General features: G+C 47.6%; 1 protein-coding gene across 1 annotated transcript; it reads left to right on the top strand.

Annotated features, from left to right (window-relative positions):
* The first annotated feature begins 7,384 nt into the window (after nucleotides 1-7,384).
* On the top strand, nucleotides 7,385-10,580 carry LOC116143867 (pentatricopeptide repeat-containing protein At5g65560-like). Its single transcript, XM_031429317.1, has one exon. It carries the CDS (start codon nucleotides 7,385-7,387, stop codon nucleotides 9,911-9,913), a length of 2,529 nt encoding a protein of 842 aa, XP_031285177.1. The 3' UTR covers nucleotides 9,914-10,580.
* Nucleotides 10,581-23,426: the final 12,846 nt, after the last annotated feature.

The following is a 23,426-nucleotide window of genomic DNA, read 5'->3' as shown; positions in this document are numbered from 1 at the left end:
ACATATAATATAGAGTAATACTACAAATAAAATTTTTTATAAAAATTTTCATAAAATGACGTGAAAAAGATAATTAATAAATTATTTTAAATTTAAAATCAGTTAATCATTTGTCATATTTGTTGTATAAAATGTTATGTATATGTGTTTTAAAACTCAGTCCAATCTAGCGGTTGGATCGGGAATGGCTATTAAGCCAGGCTGATCAGGCACGGGGATACAGTTACAGTTGAACCTGTTGACGGGGTTACTGTAGCAAAACAGTTTTAACCCAAAATTGGGTGAATCTTATTCCCCAATTCTAAAAGTAAACCCCAAATAAAAAGACCCATATTGCGCATTTGCGCATTTTGTATTCGAATCTTCAATCTTCATTTTTGCATTCGCATTTAATCTCATTTCAATCTGTCTGCATCATTCTTTCAATCTTCATTTCGCATCTTCAAATCACATTTCAATCTTCTTCCTGCATCATTCCTTCTCCTTTCCCTCCTCTTTCTCTTCCTCCTTTGTCTATCTTCTTCTTTCTTGGCCCTCATGGTAAAGGTGTTTTGGTCGCCAAAGCTAGTTAGCCGGCGAAGGGCCTTGCTGCAACCAGTTTTGGCCAGTGCCTGACTCTTTGGCTGGTCAGATCTCTGGACAACGATCTCTTGGTTGTGGATGATGATGGTACTAGGTGTTCAATAAACGCATCTTTGGTTTGATTGAAGAAATCTATTTGTGTTTTGGTTGTTAAGAAGGATGAAAAAATAGATTTGGGGTAATCGGTTGTGGGTTTGATTGAAGAAACTGATTGATTAATTTGGGGATTGTGGAAGAGATTTGATTGATCGGTTTGTGGATTTCATCAAAGAAATTGATTTTGGATTTGGTAGGGCCAAAAATCGTCATTGGCCAAATAGGAAAATAGGACCACTAGTGAAGAAAGACCGGCCCAGTCCTACGAAGGCCCAAGCCAGATTAGTCTATTTTGACATAAGGTATAGCCAGCCCAAACACGCGGCACAGAGCCTCTTAAACCTAGTCAATTTCTAGGTCCATGGATGAATCCAGAGCCACAGCCCTTCAGAGACTTTCCTACTCCTAATCAACCTCCTATTCAAGGTCGCCTTCCTATTCCAGACACTTTCCTACTCAGTTATTCTCCTAATCAGGGTCACCTTCCTATTTGGACATGGTAAGCAACCTACCACGACCCTAATTCTTCTAGGATTGCATCAGAGTCACACTAGGACTCCTGCTCCTACCAGGATTGGGAGAACAGAGACCACTATTAAGCAGAGGCCAGCCCTCTCACAAAGGACATCGACATTACACCTTCACACCCTAGACTCTTTACTTGAGAGTTTGCTTATTGCCGAAGTCACGGTCCCGACTAGACTTCCGGTAATCTCTCATTCCCTAGCCCTACTTTATAGCCTTTTAGCCTTGCTGACTTGAGCGTCGGAGTGCCTATGGCAAACAACACCCTGGTGTTTCCGTTCGCTTCACGCGTGTGTTTCTCTACGTGTGGAGGTACCAGAAGCGCTAGTGGCCTCAACCTCACAGGATCAGACCCCCTTTCCGTATAGGTAGAATTTTACGTCTACAGGTTGGGCCCACCGGGGGCCTTAGCAATCATTCGGCGTGACGAACCTTGCTACGTGGAGGAATATTCCATGGCTGACAATCCAGACGACGTTAAATCAGGCTCGAGGCCAGACTGGAGGCGTTGACCAGCTCTCATGCAAAAAAACTTGGACAAGGTGGCTGCACTGGAAGCCGAAAAACACATCCATCAGGGTCGAGAACTAGTCGCTAAAAGAGAAAGTAAGCCGATTCTATGAACTCGAGTTTCTGCCGACCAAAACACCCCCCAATCGGTTCCGAACCACTATCCCATCCATGCAACCCCTCTTACACCAGAGCATCGACCCTCGGATTCCGGTAAAGGGCCGCGTCAGTTAACGCACTGGCGCTCGACTACTCCGTTCTGACAACGGAGATAAAGATACAACAGTGGCGCGGTCCAGTCGACCCATCCCAGTTTCATGATCAAAACGATCCAGCAATAGAGAACCCGAAGGATCAACCCATCCCCACCATACCACTTCACCTCCAACAACCTAAACAAAACCCATCCGGCCGGCTCACCCGCGGGTTGAACGGCCAAACCAAACCAACTCCAGCTCTTGAGCCCGTCCATCCCGAAAAGACGAACGACTACCAGGACAACCCCCTGACCGTTCGTAGGGAAGAACAACAGAACAGTGACAATGGGAGTCATCCAACCAGAAGGGATGAACGAGGGACACATGCTACCAAGGAGCGCACGACGGACTGATCTATTAGACCACCCCCCGAGGGATGACCCCATGGAACGTACCAGACCCGGTAAGACGGGATGACCCGATAGTATCCCCTTCCCTGTGGAACAATTACTGGCCAAGAGACTAGCCGACGTTGAGGCACGTAATGAGGCGCATCCCAGGAATGCCAATCCCAACCAAGAAAAGCAGACCGAATTGCTACGCCGATTCACCCTTTGCGGATGAGATCGCCCTGGCTGACATGCCCAGAAATTCACTATCCCCAACATGAAACAATATGACGGTACCACTGACCGGACAACCACATAGCCTCATACAAGCAGCGGATGTTCACTGTTTCCATACCCCGACGCTTAGAGAAGCCTGCGTGCAAAAGTTTCAGTTCTAGTTTGTCTGGCCCGGCTCTCCAATGGTACACGAACCTCCGAACAGATCCATCGATTCATTCGCTCAGCTATTGACACCTTTGTGGAACAGTTCGCCAGCAACAAAAGCTAGAGAAGTTGCGGCTGACTTGTACCGAATATACCAACGAAAGGGGGAACCATTAAGAGAGTATGTTAGCAGTTCAACAAAAAGAAGATCTATATTCCCTCTGTAACCCCAAGACTACTGTGGACGCTTTCAGAAAGGCCTCCTCCCAGATGGAGAACTATACAAAGAGCTTACAAAGCTGGGTTGCACCACAATGGAAGACGCTCTGGCCCGAGACCGTTATCCAGATTAGGGGGAGGAAGATGAGATGAACTGAGTGCCTATTCCAGATACGAACCAAGGCGGAACGACAAGAAGCCAAAGCCTAGACCGGTAGAACACAGCTACCAACCCCCCGACGCAATATGGTCAGAACCAGAAGACCATTGATCGCTAACCCTTGAGAAAATGAAACAGGCATTTCGGACGAACCAGTTCAAAAATACCAGAGTACAGTCTCAACGGAACACCCAGGTCGTGGCGATAATGAAAGGAATGGGATCCGCAGTCAAGTGGCCTGGTAAGCTCAATCCCAATGCAAGGAGAGACACAACCAAGTGGTGTGAGTTCCACAACGATCACGGGCACAACATCGTAGACTGCATCGCTTTGCGGCTTGAGGTGCCGCACTTCTGAAGAGGGGACATCTCCGTGTGATACTCACGACAAGGGCAAGAACACCTTAGCCAGAAAAGCTCCAAACAATAGTCGCCCCCTCCGCGAGACACCACACCAAAGGGTTTCTGCTCGCTAATCCCGGAGGATCAGAAATCAGTGGGTAAGTACTCATCAACAAAGCGGCATGCTAGAACTAACCATCATGAAGTCCAGTCCATCCACCGGTCTGAGGTCATACTCCCATCAAGTAATTCAGTTCGAGGATGATGAACCGGTCACCTAGCCGCTCCTCACCACGATGCTTTAGTCCTCTCCATGCAAATAGCCACAAATCCTAGTGAAAAGAGTGTCGTAGATGGAGGTTCGTCAGCAAATATCCTATTCCTCGAAGCAAGTCAAAGCAATGGGGCTGGAGGAAGCAAATATCAACAGGCGACTGACATGCTAGTTGGATTCAGCTCGGAGCAGAAAATACACTATCGGGGAGATCATCCTCCTCTCTATGCCAGCGGAGGTAAACAAACAGACAGTCTTCCTGGTGATCGACTGTCCATCCCATACAAAGTCATTTTGGGCCGCCCTTGGATCCACGACATGCGGGCAGTCCCATCTACTTCCACCAGACAATCAGGTTTCCAACCAAGTGGGGAGTACGGGAGATCAAAGGGTGACCCTAAAGCTTCAAGGACTGCTACAAAAAACGCCTTCAAAGGCAAGGGAAACTCTTCATAGCAATTACAGTCTCATCCAACCCTTCGAATAGAGCCTGACCCCGACCATGAGGAGTTGATGAAGTGCAGATTTCATCCAGATGACCCGGAGAGAAAGACACACATAGGCTCCGCTCGACCCGAGACAAGAGAGAAGCTGATAGAATTTCTAAAACGGAACGAAGACGTTTCGCCTGGTCCCATGCCGACATGACGGAATCAATCCAGATGCAATGGTCCAACAGCTCAAGGCAGATCTGGATCACCTGCAAGTCAAACAGAAAGGCGGAAATTCGCACCTGAGCGAAAACAGATCGTCAATGAAGAGATTGAAAAGCTCCTAAACAACGGCATGACAGAGAGGTCCACTCACTACCCGAATGGTGGCAAACGTTGTAATCGTAAGAAAAAGAACGGGAAGTGGAGAGTCTGCATCGACTTCACTGACTGAACAAAGCCTGCCCCAAGAATTCTTTCCCCTTCCATATCGACATGATGGTAGACGCGACCGCAGGGCACGAACTCCTTAGTTTCATGGGACGCCTTCTAGGTACAACCAGATTTGATGCATGCGACGACCAGGAGAAGACAGCCTTCATCACAGAGAGGGGAACCTACTGTTACAAAGTGTGCCGTTTGGATTGAAGAATGCCGGAGCCATACCAACGTCTGGTCAACAAAATGTTCTCTGACCACTTAGGGAAGACCCGGAAGTGTACATCGATGACATGCTCGTCAAATCCCTGATCGCCAACAACACCTGACACCTCAGCCAGGCATTGCGTTCTCCGGAAGTACAACATGAAACTGAACCCAGAAAAATGCTCATTCGGCGTTCATCAGGTAAATTCTTAGGCTATATGGTCACTCAGCGGAGGATAGAAGCAAAACTCCGACAGATCAGAGTGGTCCTCAGCATACCATCCCCAACTTACATCAGAGATGTCCAGGCCTTGCAGGAGACGTGGTCGCCCTGAGCCGCTTCATCTCCAGGTCCGCTGACAAGTGCCACCTCTTCTTCATGCCCTCAAAAAATCCAACAAGTTCGATTGGACACCCTCATGCGAAGAAGCCTACAACAGCTGAAGAGGTATTTGACCACCCCCCAGCGTTTCCAAACCCATGGACGGGGAGAAGCTTTACACTTACTAGCGTGTCTCAGAGACGGCCATATCAGCGGTGCTAGATCGGGAAGACAAGGAACAAAGCAGTCATCCCGGTTACTACATTAGCAAGTCGTCCTCGGACGTAGAAACTCGATACAGCACAACGGAAAAGCTGCCTCGCCCTCATCTCATCCATGCCCAGAAGCTTAGACCCGTATTTTCAGTGCCACCCTATAGTTGTGATCACCTCCTCCGCTCAAAGAAAATATTGCCACAAACCAGAGAACTATCAGGCCGACTCATGCAATAGAGGTAGAGCTCAGCGAAGACGACGTATCCTACAACCACGCACCGCCGTCAAGTCCCAGGCACTGGCAGACTTTATTGCCGACTTCACACCAAGCGCTACCACCCAGGCGAAAGAGAATTACTATGCATGAATGGCACACCACCCTCAAAGTGGGACCCTCATAGTAGACGGATCGAGTAATGTCAATGGAAGCGGACTCGGATAGTAATGATCGCACCAGAGGGAGGCAAACATCATCCAGCGAGCAGTCCGGTGGGGTTCAAGTGCATGAATAACGAGGCGAATATGAAGCCTCCTAGCTGGAATTACCTTGGCCAGAGAAATTGGCGCCAAGAGACTAGAAGTGAAGTCGGACTCCAATCATGGTCAATCATACAAGGTACGTACCAAGCAGTGATTCAAAAATGACATCCTATCTGAGCATGGTCAAAGAGCTGGCAGGCCGAATTCGAAGAGTTCAATAGTAAGATCTTAGAGCTGAGAACAACCATGCCGACGCCCTCGCCAACCTGGCTCAGCACCCCATGTTCCTCCAGTCATCATCCCCACTTATTCATGCAGTGGCCAAGCAACTAGAAGGAACCGCCACCTAACAAGTCTCTGTAGAAGCATGGGCGTTGAACAAGCCGACTGTTGGATGACCCGATAGTAAAGTACCTGGAAGACGATGAGCTCCGGTTGGCAAGAACGAAGCACGCCGATTGAAAGCAAAAGCCGCCAGATTCACCCTACATGAGGGCCAACTCCTCAGAAAGTCGTTCTCGGGCCCCTACCTCAAATGCATAAGCCTAGAAGAGGCCAAAGTGTTCTAGCCAAACTCCATAATGGCAAATGCGGCAACCATGCAGAGGGGCACAGTCTTGCTCACCGGTGATCACCACGGGGTACTATGGCTGACTATCCGCCACCGAATCGACGCTTACGCAAGAAATGCGATAGCTGTCAGAGGTTTCCTCAATCTCACACCTCCTACCAGAACGACTCCATTCCATTCACACCGTGGCATTCATGAAGTGGGGAGATGGACATCGTGGGGAAAGCTACTACTGCACCGGGGGCAACGAGTCTTCATGTGGCTGTGACAGACTACTTCACCAAGTGGATCGAAGCGAAGCCTTCGCTCAAGTCAGAGATCGAGAGGTAAAAGCTTTCATCTGGAAGAACGTGATCAAAGGTTCAGAATACCAAAGGAGATTGTCACGATAATGGGTCCAGTTCATTAGTTCAGGTTCAGGGATTTCTGTGACATGTGGGGAATAAAGTTAGCTTTCAACACCCCGTACCCCCAGTCTAACAGCCAGGCCGAGTGGTCAAACAAAACAATCATGTAGACATGAAGAAGCGATTACAGAAAGCTAAGGGCGCATGGGCGGATGAGCTACCCGGAGTCTCTGGTCATACCGAACCACGCTCGATCATCAACTGGTGAAACAACCTTTCTCCCTGACATACGGTTCAGAAGCAATTATTCTAGCCGAAGTATCAGTTCCGTCCACCAGGCTCCAGTGGGGGACGCGAAATCAAATAGCCAAAACCTTTGCCAGAACCTAGACACTATGGACGAGCTATGGGAACAAGCGAGCATCTGCAACGCAGTCTACCAGCAACAGGCCGCCAGACATTTAACGCAGCGTGAGGATCCGCACTTTCAAGATAGGCGACTGGGTCCTTCGTAATGTCTTCCAAAACACCAAGGAGATTAATTCTGGCAAACTCGGCCCCACCTGGGAAGGCCCCTAAAAGTAATCAAAGAAGCAGGGAAGGGCGCCTACAAACTCAGACCCCGAGGGCAAAGACATCAACAACAGTTGGAAATGCGTATCAAACGTTACTACGTAGGTGAACCTGTCCTGTTCAATGCTCATTCCTTTCATTTCCGCTTCTCATGTTTCTTCCCTCTATAAATTGAACTTGAATCCCCAGGTTGCGCTTGACTTTTCTTTCTGGATTTCGCGGAAGCCTGGGTTCAAACACAGCGTAGAATCGTATTTTTCTTTGGTAAATTTGTTAATTGGGAGTAATTTTGTTGAGGCGGGTGAAAAAATTGCTTCTTTTATGTTTAAATCTTGTCATTCTGCGGAAGATGTTGGTGTTGCGTTAGATTTTGTAAGGAAAATAAATGACGGCGATGGCGAATCTAAGTTTAAGCTTCGTGTTAAGGGTTATAATACATTGTTGATGTTGTTGGCGAAGTTTTGTTTGGTTGATGAAATGAAGTGGGTTTATTCTGTAATGTTGAAGAACACGATTGTTCCCGATATATATACTTTTAATGCGATGGTTAATGGGTATTGTAAGGTGGGAAATGTTCTAGAGGCCGAGTTGTATGTGAGTAAGATTGTGGAGGCGGGTTTGAGACCTAATACGTTTACTTTTTCGTCGTTGATATTGGGGCATTGTAGGAAAAGGGACGTAGATAGCGCATATAGGGTGTTTACGGTGATGCCAATAGAGGGTTGTCGAAGAGATGAGTTTTCGTATACAAATCTAATACATGGTCTTTGTGAGGCAAAACAGGTTGACGAGGCTATAAAGTTGTTTAAGAAAATGAGTGAGGATGATTGTTGGCCTACTGTGACAACTTACACGGTGATTATTAGTGGGTTATGTAAATTAGGTAGGAAATTGGAAGCATTGAGATTTTTTAATGAGATGTCTGAGAAAGGGTGTAAGCCTGATGTGCATACTCACACGGTGTTGATTGATTGTTTGTGTAAAGAGAATAAGCTTGATGATGCAAGGAGGTTGTTGGATGGGATGCTGGAGAATGGGTTGGTTCCAAGTGTGGTCTCGTATAGTGCAATGATTAATGGGTATTGTAAGGAAGGATTGATGGAGGCTGCATTCGAAATTTTGGGCTTAATGGAGTCAAATAATATCAGTCCAAATGCTAGGACATACGGTGAATTGATTTATGGGTTCTGTAAAAAGAAAGATGTACACAGGGCAATGGCTCTACTTAATAAATTGCTTGAGCGCAAGTTGTCGCCAAGCTTGATTACCTATAATTTGTTAATTCATGGACAATGTAGAGCGGGTCATTTTGATACTGCTTATCGGGTGATTGGTTTGATGAAAGAGTGTGGTCTAGTTCCTAATCAGTGGACTTATAGCGTTTTCATAGACTCTCTTTGTAAAAGAGGGAGTTTGGAAGAAGCTCATATAATGTTTGAGTCTCTCAAGGAGAAAGGCATAAAGGCAAATGAAGTGATATATACTGCTTTGATTGACGGGTACTGTAAGGCTGGGAAAATAGAAAATGCGCATTCTTTGCTTGAGAGAATGCTTATTGATGACTGTTTTCCAAACTCATACACTTTTAATTCCTTGATACATGGGTTATGCAAAGAGAAGAAGGTGAAGGAAGCATTGTCGTTGGAAGAAAAGATGGTGAAGATGGGAGTGCATCCCACGGTTCGCACTTACACAATTCTCATTGAAGGATTATTGAAGGATGGAGACTTTGACCATGCTCATAGGCTTCTAGACCAAATGGTTTCCTCTGGATATAAACCTGATGTATTCACATATACTGCATTTATTCAGGCATATTGCAGCACAGGGAAATTAAACGAGGCTGAGGACTTGATGGTCAAAATGGATGAAGAAGGAATTGTGCCAGATTCAGTGACTTATACTTTACTGATTCGTGCATATGCCAATTTGGGACTGGTATATTCTGCGTTTGATGTTCTCAAGCGCATGTTTGATGCTGGTTGCGAGCCTTCTCATCATACATATGCCTTTTTAATCAGCCATCTCTCAAAGAAAAAGTGGATGAAGGAAAACAGTGATGTAATGGGGCTTTATTTGGTTTCAAATGTCACGTTTGTTGAAGCTGCTGATGTGTGGAAGATGATGGAATTTGACACTGCATTGGAGCTGTTTGAGACAATGTTCAAACATGGATGTGCACCTAATGTTAACACATTTGGAAAGCTCATCATAGGACTTTGCAAAGTAGAGCGCTTGGCTGTAGCCCAGAGGTTATTTGATTACATGAGAGAAAGAGGAATATCTCCGAATGAAGATATTTATAATTCTCTTCTCAAGTGTTGCTGTGGATTGGGAATGTACGAGGAAGCTGTGAGACTGGTGGATGCTATGATCGAACATGGTCACTTACCACATCTGGAGTCCTATAAGCTGCTTCTTTGCGGGCTATATGATGAACGGAACATAGAGAAGGCAAAAGCGGTTTTTCATAACTTGCTTGATTGCGGATATAATAATGATGAAGTAGCTTGGAAAATTTTCATTGAAGGCTTGCTTAAGAAGGGCTTTGGTGATGGATGTTCAGAACTGCTAAGCATCATGGAAGAGAAGGGTTGTCAGGTTCATCCTCAAACATATTCAATGTTAGTTGAGGGACTTGATGGAATATAAGATGTCAATTCGAGATATTGTTTCTACTTCAACTCTCATTGTCTATAGGAAAAGGCTTTTGCCTGTCCTTTTCTGTGGATGGTGTGGCTAATTGCACATAGAAGTACACCAGATCATTTTGGAACACAATCTCTATGAGGGGGCAACTGTTCTACGTGAATCATGAACACTTGAAGATATTGAAAGCTGATTATAGAAGTGACACCATGCAAATTATGCAAATTGCAGCCACATCCAGAGGCAAGTGACAGCATCTCAAATCTCTTTCTGCAAAACTTTATGCCATTTGTTTTGCTCTTTTCTCTCTAACCTTTCTGATTGATTTCATTCTTCAATAAAATGTTGCCGATGTATTGACCTTGAGTTACTTGGTAATCTCTCTGTATCATTATGGTAAAGTTTGTGTACGAGGCTGAGCAAAGATTAATGAAATGTTACTGATGCATTGACCTTGAATCACTTTGATAATCTCTCTATATCAAAATGTTAAGTTTTTTACATTTGTCTTTTCCTTTCCAGTTTTGGCGGTTAACAGCTTTTGCTCTTGGTATCTTGTTCCTGAAAATTTTGCTGGAAGAAGTAGGGGTGTCAACCGAGCAAGCAGCTTGCAAGTCGGCTCGTTAAATACTCAAACTCGGCTCATTTATAATCAAGCCGAGCCAGCTCGAATAAGACTCGAATTAGGTATCGAGCTGAATTTGAGTCTACCCCGGCTCGGCTCGATTCAGCTTGCAGTCAATAGTGGCTCGTTTAGGTCTTTTCTGCAAAAAATAAAAGTTTTAGGTCTGTTTTGTAATTTGACATGTAAAAGTTTTAAAATATTACAAATTAACCCAAACTCCAATTAAAGTTTTAGGATTTTATAATTTGTTGTGTAATACATTGTTGATGTGTTAATTTGGATGTGATTTGGATGCAAATTTACCAAAAATTGAACTTGATTTGTATAAAACAAGATCTGCAGGTTATATAAAAAATGGGCTAAACGAGCTGTAATCGAGCCATAATTGAACTAGTTCGAGCTCGAGTTAATTGAGTCATAATTGAGCTTTTCAAGTCGAGTCAAACGAGTTTGAGTTGAGTCATGAGCCGACTCGATTATAAACGAGTCGAGTCATGAGTCGAATTTTCCTGACTCGACTGACTCGTGACTTGGCTTGAACTCGTTTAATGCTTAACCGAATCAGGCTTGTTTAGGGTGATATTCGACTCGACTCGGCTCGTTTACAGCCCTAGGAAGAAGCAAAAGATACTCGTTGTTTTTGGTTCGTGCATTAATTACACTACTTTTTACAACCCATTAATCTTAACTATTAAATCTACAGTCCATTCAACAGCCGCTATTTTTTCACACAAAATTTGACATTAGTTTGTGTCCCTTAGATTAAACAAAAATGAAGGTCAAGATTTAAGTGAGGTGGAAATAATATTTTCACACACACATATATATAGAGTAATACTACAAATAAAATTTTTTTATACAAAATTTCTCATACAACATGACGTGATAAAAGATAATTAAGTAAAAGTTTATTTTAAATTTAAAATCAGTTAATCATTTTTGTCATATTTTGTTGTATAAAACTGTTATGTATCTATGTGTTTTAAAACTCAGTCCAACCTAGTCGGTTGGATCGGGAATAGGCTATTAAGCCAGGCTGATCAAGGTGAACAACCGGGGATAACAGTTCACCCAGTTTGACCCGCTGTTGAACTGGGGTTACTGTAGCAAACAGTTTTAACCCAAAATTGGGTGAATTCTTATTCCCCAATTCTAAAAGTAAACCCCAAATAAAAAGACCCATATTCGCATTTGCAATTTTGTATTCGAATCTTCAATCTTCATTTTGCATTCGCATTTAATCTCATTTCAATCTGTCTGCATCATTCTTTCAATCTTCATTTCGCATCCTTCAAATCTCATTTCAATCTTCTTCCTGCATCATTCCTTCTCCTTTCCCTCCTCTCTTCTTCTCTCCTCCTCTTGTCTATCTTCTTCTTTCTTTGGCCCTCATTGGTAAAGGTGTTTTGGTCGCCAAAGCTAGTTAGCCGGCGAAGGGCCTTGCTGCAACCAGTTTTGGCCAGTCACCTGCACTCTTTGGCTGGTCAGATCTCTGCACTCTTTGGATGGTATCTAGGTGTTCAATAAACGCATCTTTGGTTTGATTGAAGAAATCTATTTGTGTTTTGGTTGTTAAGAAGGATGAAAAAATAGATTTGGGGTAATCGGTTTGGGGTTTGTTGAAGAAACTGATTGATTAATTTGTGGGATTTGTGGAAGAGATTTGATTGACGGTTTGTGGATTTCATCAAAGAAATTGATTTGTGATTTGTTAGGGCCAAAATCGTCATTGGCCCAAATAGAAAATAGGACCACTAGTAAGAAAGACCGGGCCCAGTCCTACGAAGGCCCAAGCCAGATTAGTCCTATTTTGACATAAGGTATAGCCAGCCCAAACCCCGGGCACGAGCCTCTTAACCTAGTCAATTTCCTAGGTCCATGGATGAATCCAGAGCCCACGCCTTCAGAGTACTTTCCTCTCCTCCTAATCAACCTCCTATTCAAGGTCGCCTTCCTATTCCAGATCACTTTCCTACTCAGTTATTCTCCTAATCAGGTCACCTTCCTATTTGGACACTGGTAAGACAACTCACCACGACCCTAATTCTTCTAGGATTTGCATCAGAGTCACACTAGACTCCTGCTCCTACCAGATTGGGAGACCCAGACGACCACTATATACAGAGGCCAGCCCTCTCACAAAGACATCGACATTACACCTTCACACCCTAGACTCTTTACTGAGAGTTTCGCTATTTCGCCGAAGTCACGGTCCCCGACTAGACTTCCGTAATCTCTCATTCCCTAGCCCTCACTTTATTAGCCTTTTAGCCTTGCTGACTTGAGCGTCGGAGTGCCATGGCAACCACCACCCTGGTGTTTCCCGTTCGCTTCACGCGTGTGTTTCTCTACGTGTGCAGGTACAGCAGTCGCTAGTGGCCTCAACCTCACAGGATCAGACCCCCCTTTCCGTATAGGTAGATTTTTACGTCTACAGTTTGGCGCCCACCGTGGGGCCTCTAGCAATCATTCGGCGTGACGAACCTTGCTACGGGGAGGATAATTCCATGGCTGACAATCCAGACGACGTTAACTCAGGCCTCGAGCCAGACTGGAGGCGTTGACCGCTCTCATGCAACAAAACTTGGACAAGGTGGCTGCACTGGAAGCCGAAAACACATCCATCAGGGTCGAAACTAGTCGCTAAAAGAGAAGTAAGCCGATTCTATGACTCGATTTCTGCCCGACCAAACACCCCCCATCGGTTCCGAACCACTATCCATCCATGCAACCCCTCTCTACACCAGAGCATCGACCCTCGGATTCCGGTAAAGGCCGCGTCAGCTTAACGCACTGGCGCTCGACTACTCCGTTCTGACTAACGGAGATAAAGATACAACAGTGCGCGGTCCAGTCGCCCATCCCAGTCTCATGATCAAAACGATCCACAATAGAGAACCCGAAGATCAACCCATCCCCACCATACCACTTCACCCTCCAATCAACCTAAACACAAACCCCATCCGGCCCGCTCACCCCGCGGGTTGAACGGCCAACCAAACCAACTCCAGCTCTTGAGCCCGTCCATCCCGAAAGACCGAACGACTACCAGACAACCCTCCCTGACCGTTCATGTAGGGAAGAACAACAGAACAGTGACAATGGGAGTCATCCAACCGAAGGGATGAACGAGGACACATGCTACCAAGGAGCGCAGACGGACTGATCTATTAGACCACCCCCCAGGGATGACCCCATGGAACGTACCAGACCCGGTAAGACGGATGACCCATAGTATCCCCTTCCCCTGTGGAACAATTACTGGCCAAGAGACTAGCCGACGTTGAGGCAGTAATGAGGCGCATCCCAGGAATGCCAATCCCAACCAAGAAAAGCAGACCGAATTGCTACGCCGATTCACCCTTTGCGGTGAGATCGCCGGCTGCATGCCCCAGAAATTCACTATCCCCAACATGAAACATATGACGGTCCCTGACCCGGACAACCACATAGCCTCATACAAGCAGCGGATGTTCACTGTTTCCATACCCCGACCGCTTAAAGCGCTGCATGTGCAAAAGTTTCAGTTCTAGTTTGTCTGGCCCGGCTCTCCAATGGTACACGAACTCCCGAACAGATCCATCGATTCATTCGCTCAGCTTATTGACACCTTTGTGGAACAGTTCGCCAGCAACAAGAAGCTAGAGAAGTTGTCGGCTGACTTGTACCGAATATACCAACGAAAGGGGGAACCATTAGAAGTAGTTAGCAATTCAACAAAAAAAGATCTATATTCCCTCCTGTAACCCCAAGACTACTGTGGACGCTTTCAAAAGCCTCCTCCCAGATGAGAACTATACAAGAGCTTACAAAGCTGGGTGCACCACAATGGAAGACGCTCTGGCCCGAGCCGTTATCCAGATAAGGTGGGAGGAAGATGAGATGAACTGACTGCCTATTCCAGATACGAACCAAGCGGAACGACAAGAAGCCAAAGCCTAGACCGGTAGAACACAGCTACCAACCCCCCGCACCATATGGTCAGAACCAGAAGACCATATGATCGCTAACCCTTGAGAAATATAACAGGCATTTCGGATCGAACCAGTTCAAAATACCAGAGTACAGTCTCAACGTCGAACCAACCCAGGTCGTGGCATAATGAAAGGAATGGGATCCGCAGTCAAGTGGCCTGTAAGCTCAATCCCAATGCAAGGAGAGACACAACCAATGGTGTGAGTTCCACAACGATCACGGCACAACATCGTAGACTGCATCGCTTTGCGGCTTGGTTGCCGCACTTCTGAGAGGGGACATCTCCGTGATCTACTCACTGACAAGGGCAAGACACCATTAGCCAGAAAAGCTCCAACAATGTCGCCCCCTCCGCGAAACCCCACCAAAGGGTTTTCGCTCGCTAATCGCCGAGGATCAGAAATCAGTGGGTAAGTTACTCATCAACAAAGCGGCATGCTAGAACTAACCATCATGAAGTCCAGTCCATCCACCCGGTCTCGAGTCATACTCCCATCAATGTATCAGTTCGAGGATGATGAACCGTCACCCTAGCCGCTCCTCCCCACGATGCTTAGTCCTCTCCCTGCAAATAGCCAACATCCTAGTGAAAAGAGTGTTCGTAGATGGAGGTTCGTCAGCAAATATCCTATTCCTCGAAGCAGTCAAAGCAATGGGGCTGGAGGAAGCAAATATCAACAGGCGACTGACATTGCTGTTGGATTCAGCTCGGAGCAGAAATACACTATCGGGGAGATCATCCTTCCTATCTATGCCAGCGGAGTAAACAAACAGACAGTCTTCCTGGTGATCGACTGTCCATCCCCATACAAAGTCATTTTGGGCCGCCCTTGGATCCACACATGCGGCATTCCCATCTACTTTCCACCAGACAATCAGTTTCCAACCAAGTGGGGAGTACGGGAGATCAAGGTGACCCTAAAGCTTCCAAGACTGCTACAAACGCCTTCAAAGGCAAGGGAAACTCTTCATAGCAATTACAGTCTCATCCCCCCCTTCGAATAGAGCCTGACCAACCGACCATTGAGGAGTTGGATGAAGTGCAGATTTCATCCAGATGACCCGGAGAGAAAACACCATAGGCTCCCGCCTCGACCCCGAGACAAGAGAGAAGCTGATAGAATTTCTAAAACGGAACGAAGACTGTTTCGCCTGTCCCATGCCGACATGACCGGAATCAATCCAGATCAATGGTCCAGCTCAAGGCAGATCTGGATCACCGCCAGTCAAACAGAAGAGGAAATTCGCACCTGAGCGAAACCAGATCGTCAATGAAAATTGAAAACTCCTAAACAACGGCATGATCGAGAGGTCCACTACCCCGAATCTGGCAAACGTTGTAATCGTAAAGAAAAAAAACGGGAAGTGGAGAGTCTGCATCGACTTCACTGACTGAACAAAGCCTGCCCCAGAATTCTTTCCCCCTTCCACATATCGACATGATGGTAGACGCGACCGCAGGCACGAACTCCTTATTTTCATGGACGCCTTCTCAGGATACAACCGATTCTGATGCTGCAGACGACCAGGAAAGACAGCCTTCATCACAGAGGGGACCTACTGTTACAAATGATGCCGTTTGGATTGAAGAATGCCGAGCCACTACCAACGTCTGGTCAACAAAATGTTCTCTGACCACTTAGGGAAGACCATGGAAGTGTACATCGATGACATGCTCGTCAAATCCCTGATCCGAACACACCTTGACCACCTCAGCCAGGCATTCGCCGTTCTCCGGAAGTACAACATGAAACTGAACCCAGAAAAATGCTCATTCGGCGTCTCATCAGGTAAATTCTTAGGCTATATGGTCACTCAGCGAGGGTAGAAGCAAACTCCGACCAGATCAGAGTGGTCCTCAGCATACCATCCCCAACTTACATCAGAGATGTCCAGCGCCTTGCAGGACGAGTGGTCGCCCTGAGCCGCTTCATCTCCAGTCCGCTGACAAGTGCCACCTCTTCTCATGCCCTCAAAAAATCCAACAAGTTCGATTGACCCCCCATGCGAAGAAGCCCTACAACAGCTGAAGAGGTATTTGACCACCCCCCGCTGTTTTCCAAACCCATGGACGGGGAGAAGCTTTACACTTACTAGCTGTCTCAGAGACGCCATATCAGCGGTGCTAGATCGGAAAAGGAACAAAGCAGTCACCGGTCTACACTTAGCAATCGCTCCTCGACGTAGAAACTCGATACAGCCACTGGAAAAGCTTGCCCTCGCCCTCATCCTCATCCTGCATCCAGGAAGCTTAGACGTATTTTCAGTGCCACCCTATAGTTGTGTCACCTCCTTCCCGCTCAAAAAAAATATTGCACAAACCAAACTATCAGGCCGACTCATGCAATAGACGGTAGAGCTCAGCGAGTACACGTATCCTACCAACCACGCACCGCCGTCAAGTCCCAGGCACTGGCAACTTTATTGCCGACTTCACACCAAGCGCTACACCCAGGCCGAAAGAGAATTACTATGCATGAATGGCACACCACCTCAAAGTGGACCCTCATAGTAGACGCGAGTAATGTCAATGGAACGGACTCGGATAGTACTGATCGCACCAGAGGAGACATCATCCGCGAGCAGTCCGGTGTGTTCAAGTGCTGAATAACGAGCCGAATATGAAGCCCTCCTAGCTGACTTACCTTGGCCAGAGAAATTGGCGCCAAGAGACTAGAAGTGAAGTCGGACTCCCAACTCATGGTCAATCACACTACAAGGTACTACCAACACTGATTCAAAAATGACATCCTATCTGAGCATGGTCAAAGAGCTGCAGGCCGAATTCGAAGAGTTCTCAATAGTACAGATCCTTAGAGCTGAAAACAACCATGCCGACCCCTCGCCAACCTTGGCTCAGCACCCCATGTTCCTCCATCATCCTCCCCTCTTATTCTGCAGTGGCCAGCCAACTAGAAGAACCGCCACCTAACAATTCTCCTGTAGAAGCCATGGCGTTGAACAAGCCGACTGTTGGATGACCCCGATAGTAAATACCTGGAGACGATAGCACTCCCGGTTGGCAAGAACGAAGCACGCCGATTGAAAGCAAAAGCCGCCAATTCACCCTACATGAGGGCAACTCCTCAGAAAGTCGTTCTCGGGCCCCTACCTCAAATGCATAAGCCTAGAAGAGGCCCAAAGTGTTCTAGCCAAACTCCATAATGGCAAATGCGGCAACCATGCAGAGGGGCACAGTCTTGCTCACCGGTGATCACCACGGGGTACTACTGGCTGACTATCCGCACCGAATCGACCGCTTACGCAAAGAAATGCGATAGCTGTCAGAGTTTGCTCACATCTCACACCTCCTACCAGAACGACTCCATTCCATTCTCACACCGTGGCCATTCATGAAGTGGGGATGGACATCGTGGAAAGCTACTACTGCACCGGGGCAACGAGTCTTCATGTTGGCTGTTGACAGACTACTTCACCAAGTGGATCGAAGCCGAAGCCTTCGCTCAAGTCAGAGATCGAGAGGTAAAAGCTTTCATCTGGAAGAACGTGATCTACAGGTTCAGAATCAAGGAGATTGTCACCGATAATGGGTCCCAGTTCATTAGTTCAGGCTTCAGGGATTTCTGTGACATGTGGGAATAAAGTTAAGCTTCTCAACACCCCGTAACCCCCAGTCTAAACCAGCCGAGTCGTCAAACAAAACATCATGTAGACACTGAAGAAGCGATTACAGAAAGCTAAGGGCGCATGGGCGGATGACTACCCGGAGTCCTCTGGTCATACCGAACCCACACTCGATCATCAACTGGTGAAACCACTTCTCCTGACATACGGTTCAGAAGCAATTATTCTAGCCGAAGTTCAGTTCCGTCCACCAGGCTCCAGTGGGCGACGAGAAATCAAATAGCCAAAACCTTTGCCAGAACCTAGACACTATGGACGAGCTATGGGAACAAGCGAGCATCTGCAACGCAGTCTACAGCAACAGGCCGCCCGACATTATAACCAAGCGTGAGGATCCCACTTTCAAGATAGGCGCATGGTCTCTTCGTAATGTCTTCCAAAACACCAAGGAGATTAATTCTGGCAAACTCGGCCCCACCTGGGAAGGCCCCTACAATAATCAAAGAGCAGGGAAGGGCCCACAAACTCCAGACCCCCGAGGGCAAAGACATCAACAACAGTTGGAATGCCGTTCACCTCAAACGTTACTACTCGTAGGTGAACCCTGTCCTTGTTAGGAATTTGTTTTTTCATTTCTTCTCATTGTTAATAAAAAGGGAGTGGGCCTATCCACCTCCCTTAGACAGTTGGACCATGGCCAGATATTTAATGAGTATTATTCAATAGTTCCATTTTCAAATCGACCCTGATCGACAAATTACTTACCTTCAAATCACCCTGCCCATGAACATACGGACACCTCAATATCGGCCCGTCCATATACTTACGGACACCTTCAAATCGGCCATGCCCGATATACGTACGGACACCTTCAAATCGGCCCTGCCCGATATATGTACGACCCTTCAAATCGCCTTGCCCGATATACGTACGGACACCTTCAAATCGGCCCTGCCCGATGAACGTACAGACACTTCAAATCACCCTGCCCGATATACGTATGGACACCTTTAAATCGGTCATGCCCGATATATGTACGGACACCTTCATCGCCCTGCCCGATGTACCACGGACACCTTCAAATCGGCCCTGCCCGATGTATGTACGGACCCCTTTAAATCGGCCTACCATGAACGTACGGACACTTTCAAATCGGCCCTGCCCGATAACGGACGGACACCTTCAAGTCGACCCGGTCGATGAATTACTCACACACTCGAATCGCCCCGCTCGACTCTCGAAACACCTTAAGATCAGCCCTGCCCAATCCAAGACTTGCACCTTGGGACCGCCCCATCCAACCCAAAACTGAACTAAAATGCACCACGCCATTATCCAGGGGACTACACCCTCGTCGACCGACAGAATATGATTCCATAACCATTGTCAAGCAAAGCACCAACCCAACCCAGCCCAACATAGGCCTACATGCCTTACCATTAGGCCACGCTGAGGTAACACGCACAAAAATAAGGAAGAGGAATAAAGAACAGTTCATTCATCCAAGAGACAACACAAGAAACAAGAACAATCAAAGGTAATATATACGGCGCAAACGCCCTAGTTCAAATACAAAAACGGCACAGACGCCAACAAAAGGGCATCGCAGGCCCCAAATACAAAAAGAAAAGGGGGAAAGCACTAAACATCCTCAGCACGAGCCTCATCCTCCTCCACCAAATCAGTCGCCACGCAAGCACCACTAGTGCTCGGCCCCACCGCTAGGTCGCTCGCGTCCCCAACACCCGCTGACTAAGCTTAGGCGCCTCTCCTGTCTCGCCCTACCGAATGACTGTTCTTTCTTCCAAACAACTCTTGCATAAGCAGAATGTCTTCATCCGGATCCCAAGAGAGGTCCGCCATTCCTTAAACTCCAGCATGAGCTCGTCTCGGGCCTTAATGATGCGTAATCACAGCAATGGAGATGCATTGCTCCCTAAGGACTCGACCTCCGCGATCCTCTCGGCTAACTCGCGCCGCAACCTCTCCCCTCGGCCTCACTATCCTGAGCGCTGCTACTTTCTTGTTCAGCCTTCCGGGATGCTGCCTCCCTTGCTGCAAACCGCGTTGCCTTTGATACATCCTGTATCCGCTTCTCCTGCGCCCGACAGACTTCCTATGAGAACTGCTAGTGAGTACCTGCACAACAACTCAGCAATGAGAACAGAGTCGAAAACAAGAAAATGAACAAATACTGCCATACCTGAACGTGCGGGATACACCCCAATCACGCGCAGCAACCGCACCCATCTGGTTAGCGCTTATCCTCGCTGCCGGGAACAAAAGGAGTCAGCTAGCTACTCATAGATGTAGCGTCAGAATAAGTCGACGCGTGGCTGGAATCGTGATGGTAATAGTCCCGGCCTCCTCATCCCCGACGCACCTGGGACACTCGGCTGCCACCAAGAGGCTATCGCATGGCGGCGTCGCCAATCTCCTCACCCTCACATCCGCCCTAACCAACGACTCCCTCTTCCTCTTCTCTCGATGCCTGGCGATGGATTCGCTTGCGCTCGGGACAGTCAACTTCTTCATCAGTGACTCTGCAAGGGCAAACTCTCCAACATTAGTGGGTTCAGCTCAGACTCACCAAAATGATATGGTTGCAGTATCGACTCAGGAGCACATCCCATTCTGCTTCACAGGGGAAGGGAGTACCCTTTTGAATGCCTCTACTCCGGTCCAAAGAATACTGCTCCTCAGATTAGACTCTGCTAGCACCACTCGCCAATCCCTCTGCTCCAACGGATGGCTAACACCCTCTGGGTAGCTACGTCCAAGCCGTCCCCGCTCTACCCACACGATTGAAATCGAGCTCTGCAAACAAAAAACACAATCAAGATTTAGTAATCAAAAGTACGAGAAACCGAAGTTCTCACCAGTGGCTCGCCAGCCGATCGGGATCTCGCCCGTGCCGTTGTCTCCGAAAACGCCCGACCCTTCAGAAAAAGTAGCGATCTTTCCAGTTTTTACACTAGACAGCAGGTCGTCACCAGATGGACCGTCTTTCCTCAAATTTAGCAGATATCGGCCCTTCTCCTTATCATTCTCCTTCAGGAAGTACGAGTACAGCAGCTCGTGCAACCCGAACACAATTTGATGCCGAACACACAGATCCTCCAAGGCCATCAACAGTCTCCAGGCGTTCGGCATAAGTTGGGAAGGGGCGATAATGAAGTGATTCAGCACCTCCCAGACAAGGCAAGGCACAGGCAACCTTAGCCCATCGTGAAACCATTTCTCGTACACACAGACCCAACCTTCAGCTTCCCAATCAACCCGCTCGTACGACCGCTGGGTCCGGACTTTGACAGAACCAGGGATATAATACAGCGTACGGATACGCCACACGTCACTATCCTTCAACACGGGTGTATAATCCCTGGTCAGAATCCCACTGCCCTGCTGGCTCAGCTCTCCCTCAGAGCTACTACCAGATGAAGAGGGACTGCCAGCCCCTTCGGAGTCTTCCCCACTCCTACCATACCGACCCGAGCCACTCGGCCCAGCTCCACTCGACCCTGGAGCAGCAACACTAACTGCGGTCGGTACGCTGACCTGAACGCTCCCCTCAGGCATCATCACCATAGTCAGGGCACGCTCATACTCGTCCTCAACATCCACCCCATCTCCACTCGACTCTGATGACGTATCGTCTGACATAGTGGATGACTCGCCCGTCCAAACCGACCGACTGGTTGGGTAATTCAATAACGCTCAAAGTGTCAACCCAGCAACCAGTCGTCCTTCAACACCGACCGACACCCGCGAAAGTCACTCTTCAATCTCAGTCGCCCCGCCTAATTGGCTGAATGAAGAGACGCTACTACCTGACCTGTCTGATAATTAGACGTCAACCTACCCTTGGTCGACCCCTCCGACCGACCGACCGACTGACCATAGAACCAAGTTCAGTACAGTAGTTCGCTCGCCCTAGATGACCGACCCACCTCCAAGCTCAAACCGAGTCACCTACTAACCTCTCTAACTTTCCCACGAACCTAAAAACTCCCACTCGCCCTGGATGATCGATCGCCTAGTCCACACCACACGCCTCCTCACCACTCGGTCAGACGTACCGACCGACCCAAACAACGCCTAAGTCGACTTCGTCTTCCAGGCCCAATCCAAAAAACCCAGAAAATATTCCAAACTGTCGGATTCTTCCCTGATATCCACCGAAAAATTCAAACCTATGCCTATTCTCCAAAATCCTAACACCAAAACACTTGGAAACCTAGTTTAAACCCGCTCAAAAGTTCAAAACACCTTTATCCTACCTCCAAAAAATTTCAACAAAAAAGAAATCTACCTACAGAACAGCAAAATGGCCTAAAAAGAAGAAATTACCTTGGATGATTGTAGAAAAGACCACCTTCGCTCAAGAAACTGGGACAGAAACGTAGAAAAAAGGGGAGAGATTTTTCGGATGAAAACACAAAACCAACGCGAATGGAAGATGAACAGTCTGCTCCCCAATTTTGTAAAGAAAATGTAGACACGTGGCAGGCTGTGATTGGTCAATTGTCAGGAGTCTCTTCGTTTTCCCGCTCTCGAAAAGACGAATCGATCGCCACCATACACGTGGCAGCGATCCAGACCACCTGGGAAACCATGGACCTATACGGATTCTGCATCTCGATCGCCCGACCCTTCCGACCGACTTAGCTTGTACATCCAAAAGTATGTTCGACATACATCCAACCTTCGCCCCAACAGCATACTTGGCCACTCAATCCGTCTGACCGACTCAGCTTCTCAGGTCAGGAGCCCTCCCAGGCATCCCGTACTCAGCCAGCCCGGAAGGCCCGGCCGATTGACGCATGAGCTTGGAGTAGCCCGGGTTAAGCCCTCTTCAGAACGCCATCAAGCCTCGTCCATTCGTCCGTCTGCGGCGAACGAGTGGTCAACGTGTAGTTCGGTCACCTCACCTACCTGGTCATCCCAGCACCCTGACCAAATGAAGCTCCTCGGTGAACTTCCTGAACTCGTCCGTTCCGGCATGACGAATGATTGCCCCTTACGCGGTTTCCTTGCTAATCGCGTGGACGTACCGAGCAACCATACCTAGTTCTCTGCTCTTTAGCTCGTCGAACCGATCAGGCACATTGCGATGGTGGCATGCTCTTGTTCAGGAGTGGATACCGAACGAGGTCCAATCAAATATCACTTGCGGCGGTCAGATCACTCCAATGATCGCTCGTCCATAAGGAAAGACCGAGCTCGCCTTGAGCGCAACCTACTCTCTGACTTAAGATACTCTCAACTCAGAGAGTGGGGGACAAACTGTTAGGGCCAAAAAATCGTCCTTGGCCTAACTAGGGAAATAGG

Source organism: Pistacia vera, unplaced genomic scaffold (genome assembly GCF_008641045.1).
Source record: "Pistacia vera cultivar Batoury unplaced genomic scaffold, PisVer_v2 Contig433, whole genome shotgun sequence".
Lineage (NCBI taxonomy): Eukaryota > Viridiplantae > Streptophyta > Magnoliopsida > Sapindales > Anacardiaceae > Pistacia > Pistacia vera.
The sequence above is the reverse complement of the archived record's forward strand: the minus strand, read 5'-3'. Positions and strand labels throughout refer to the sequence as shown.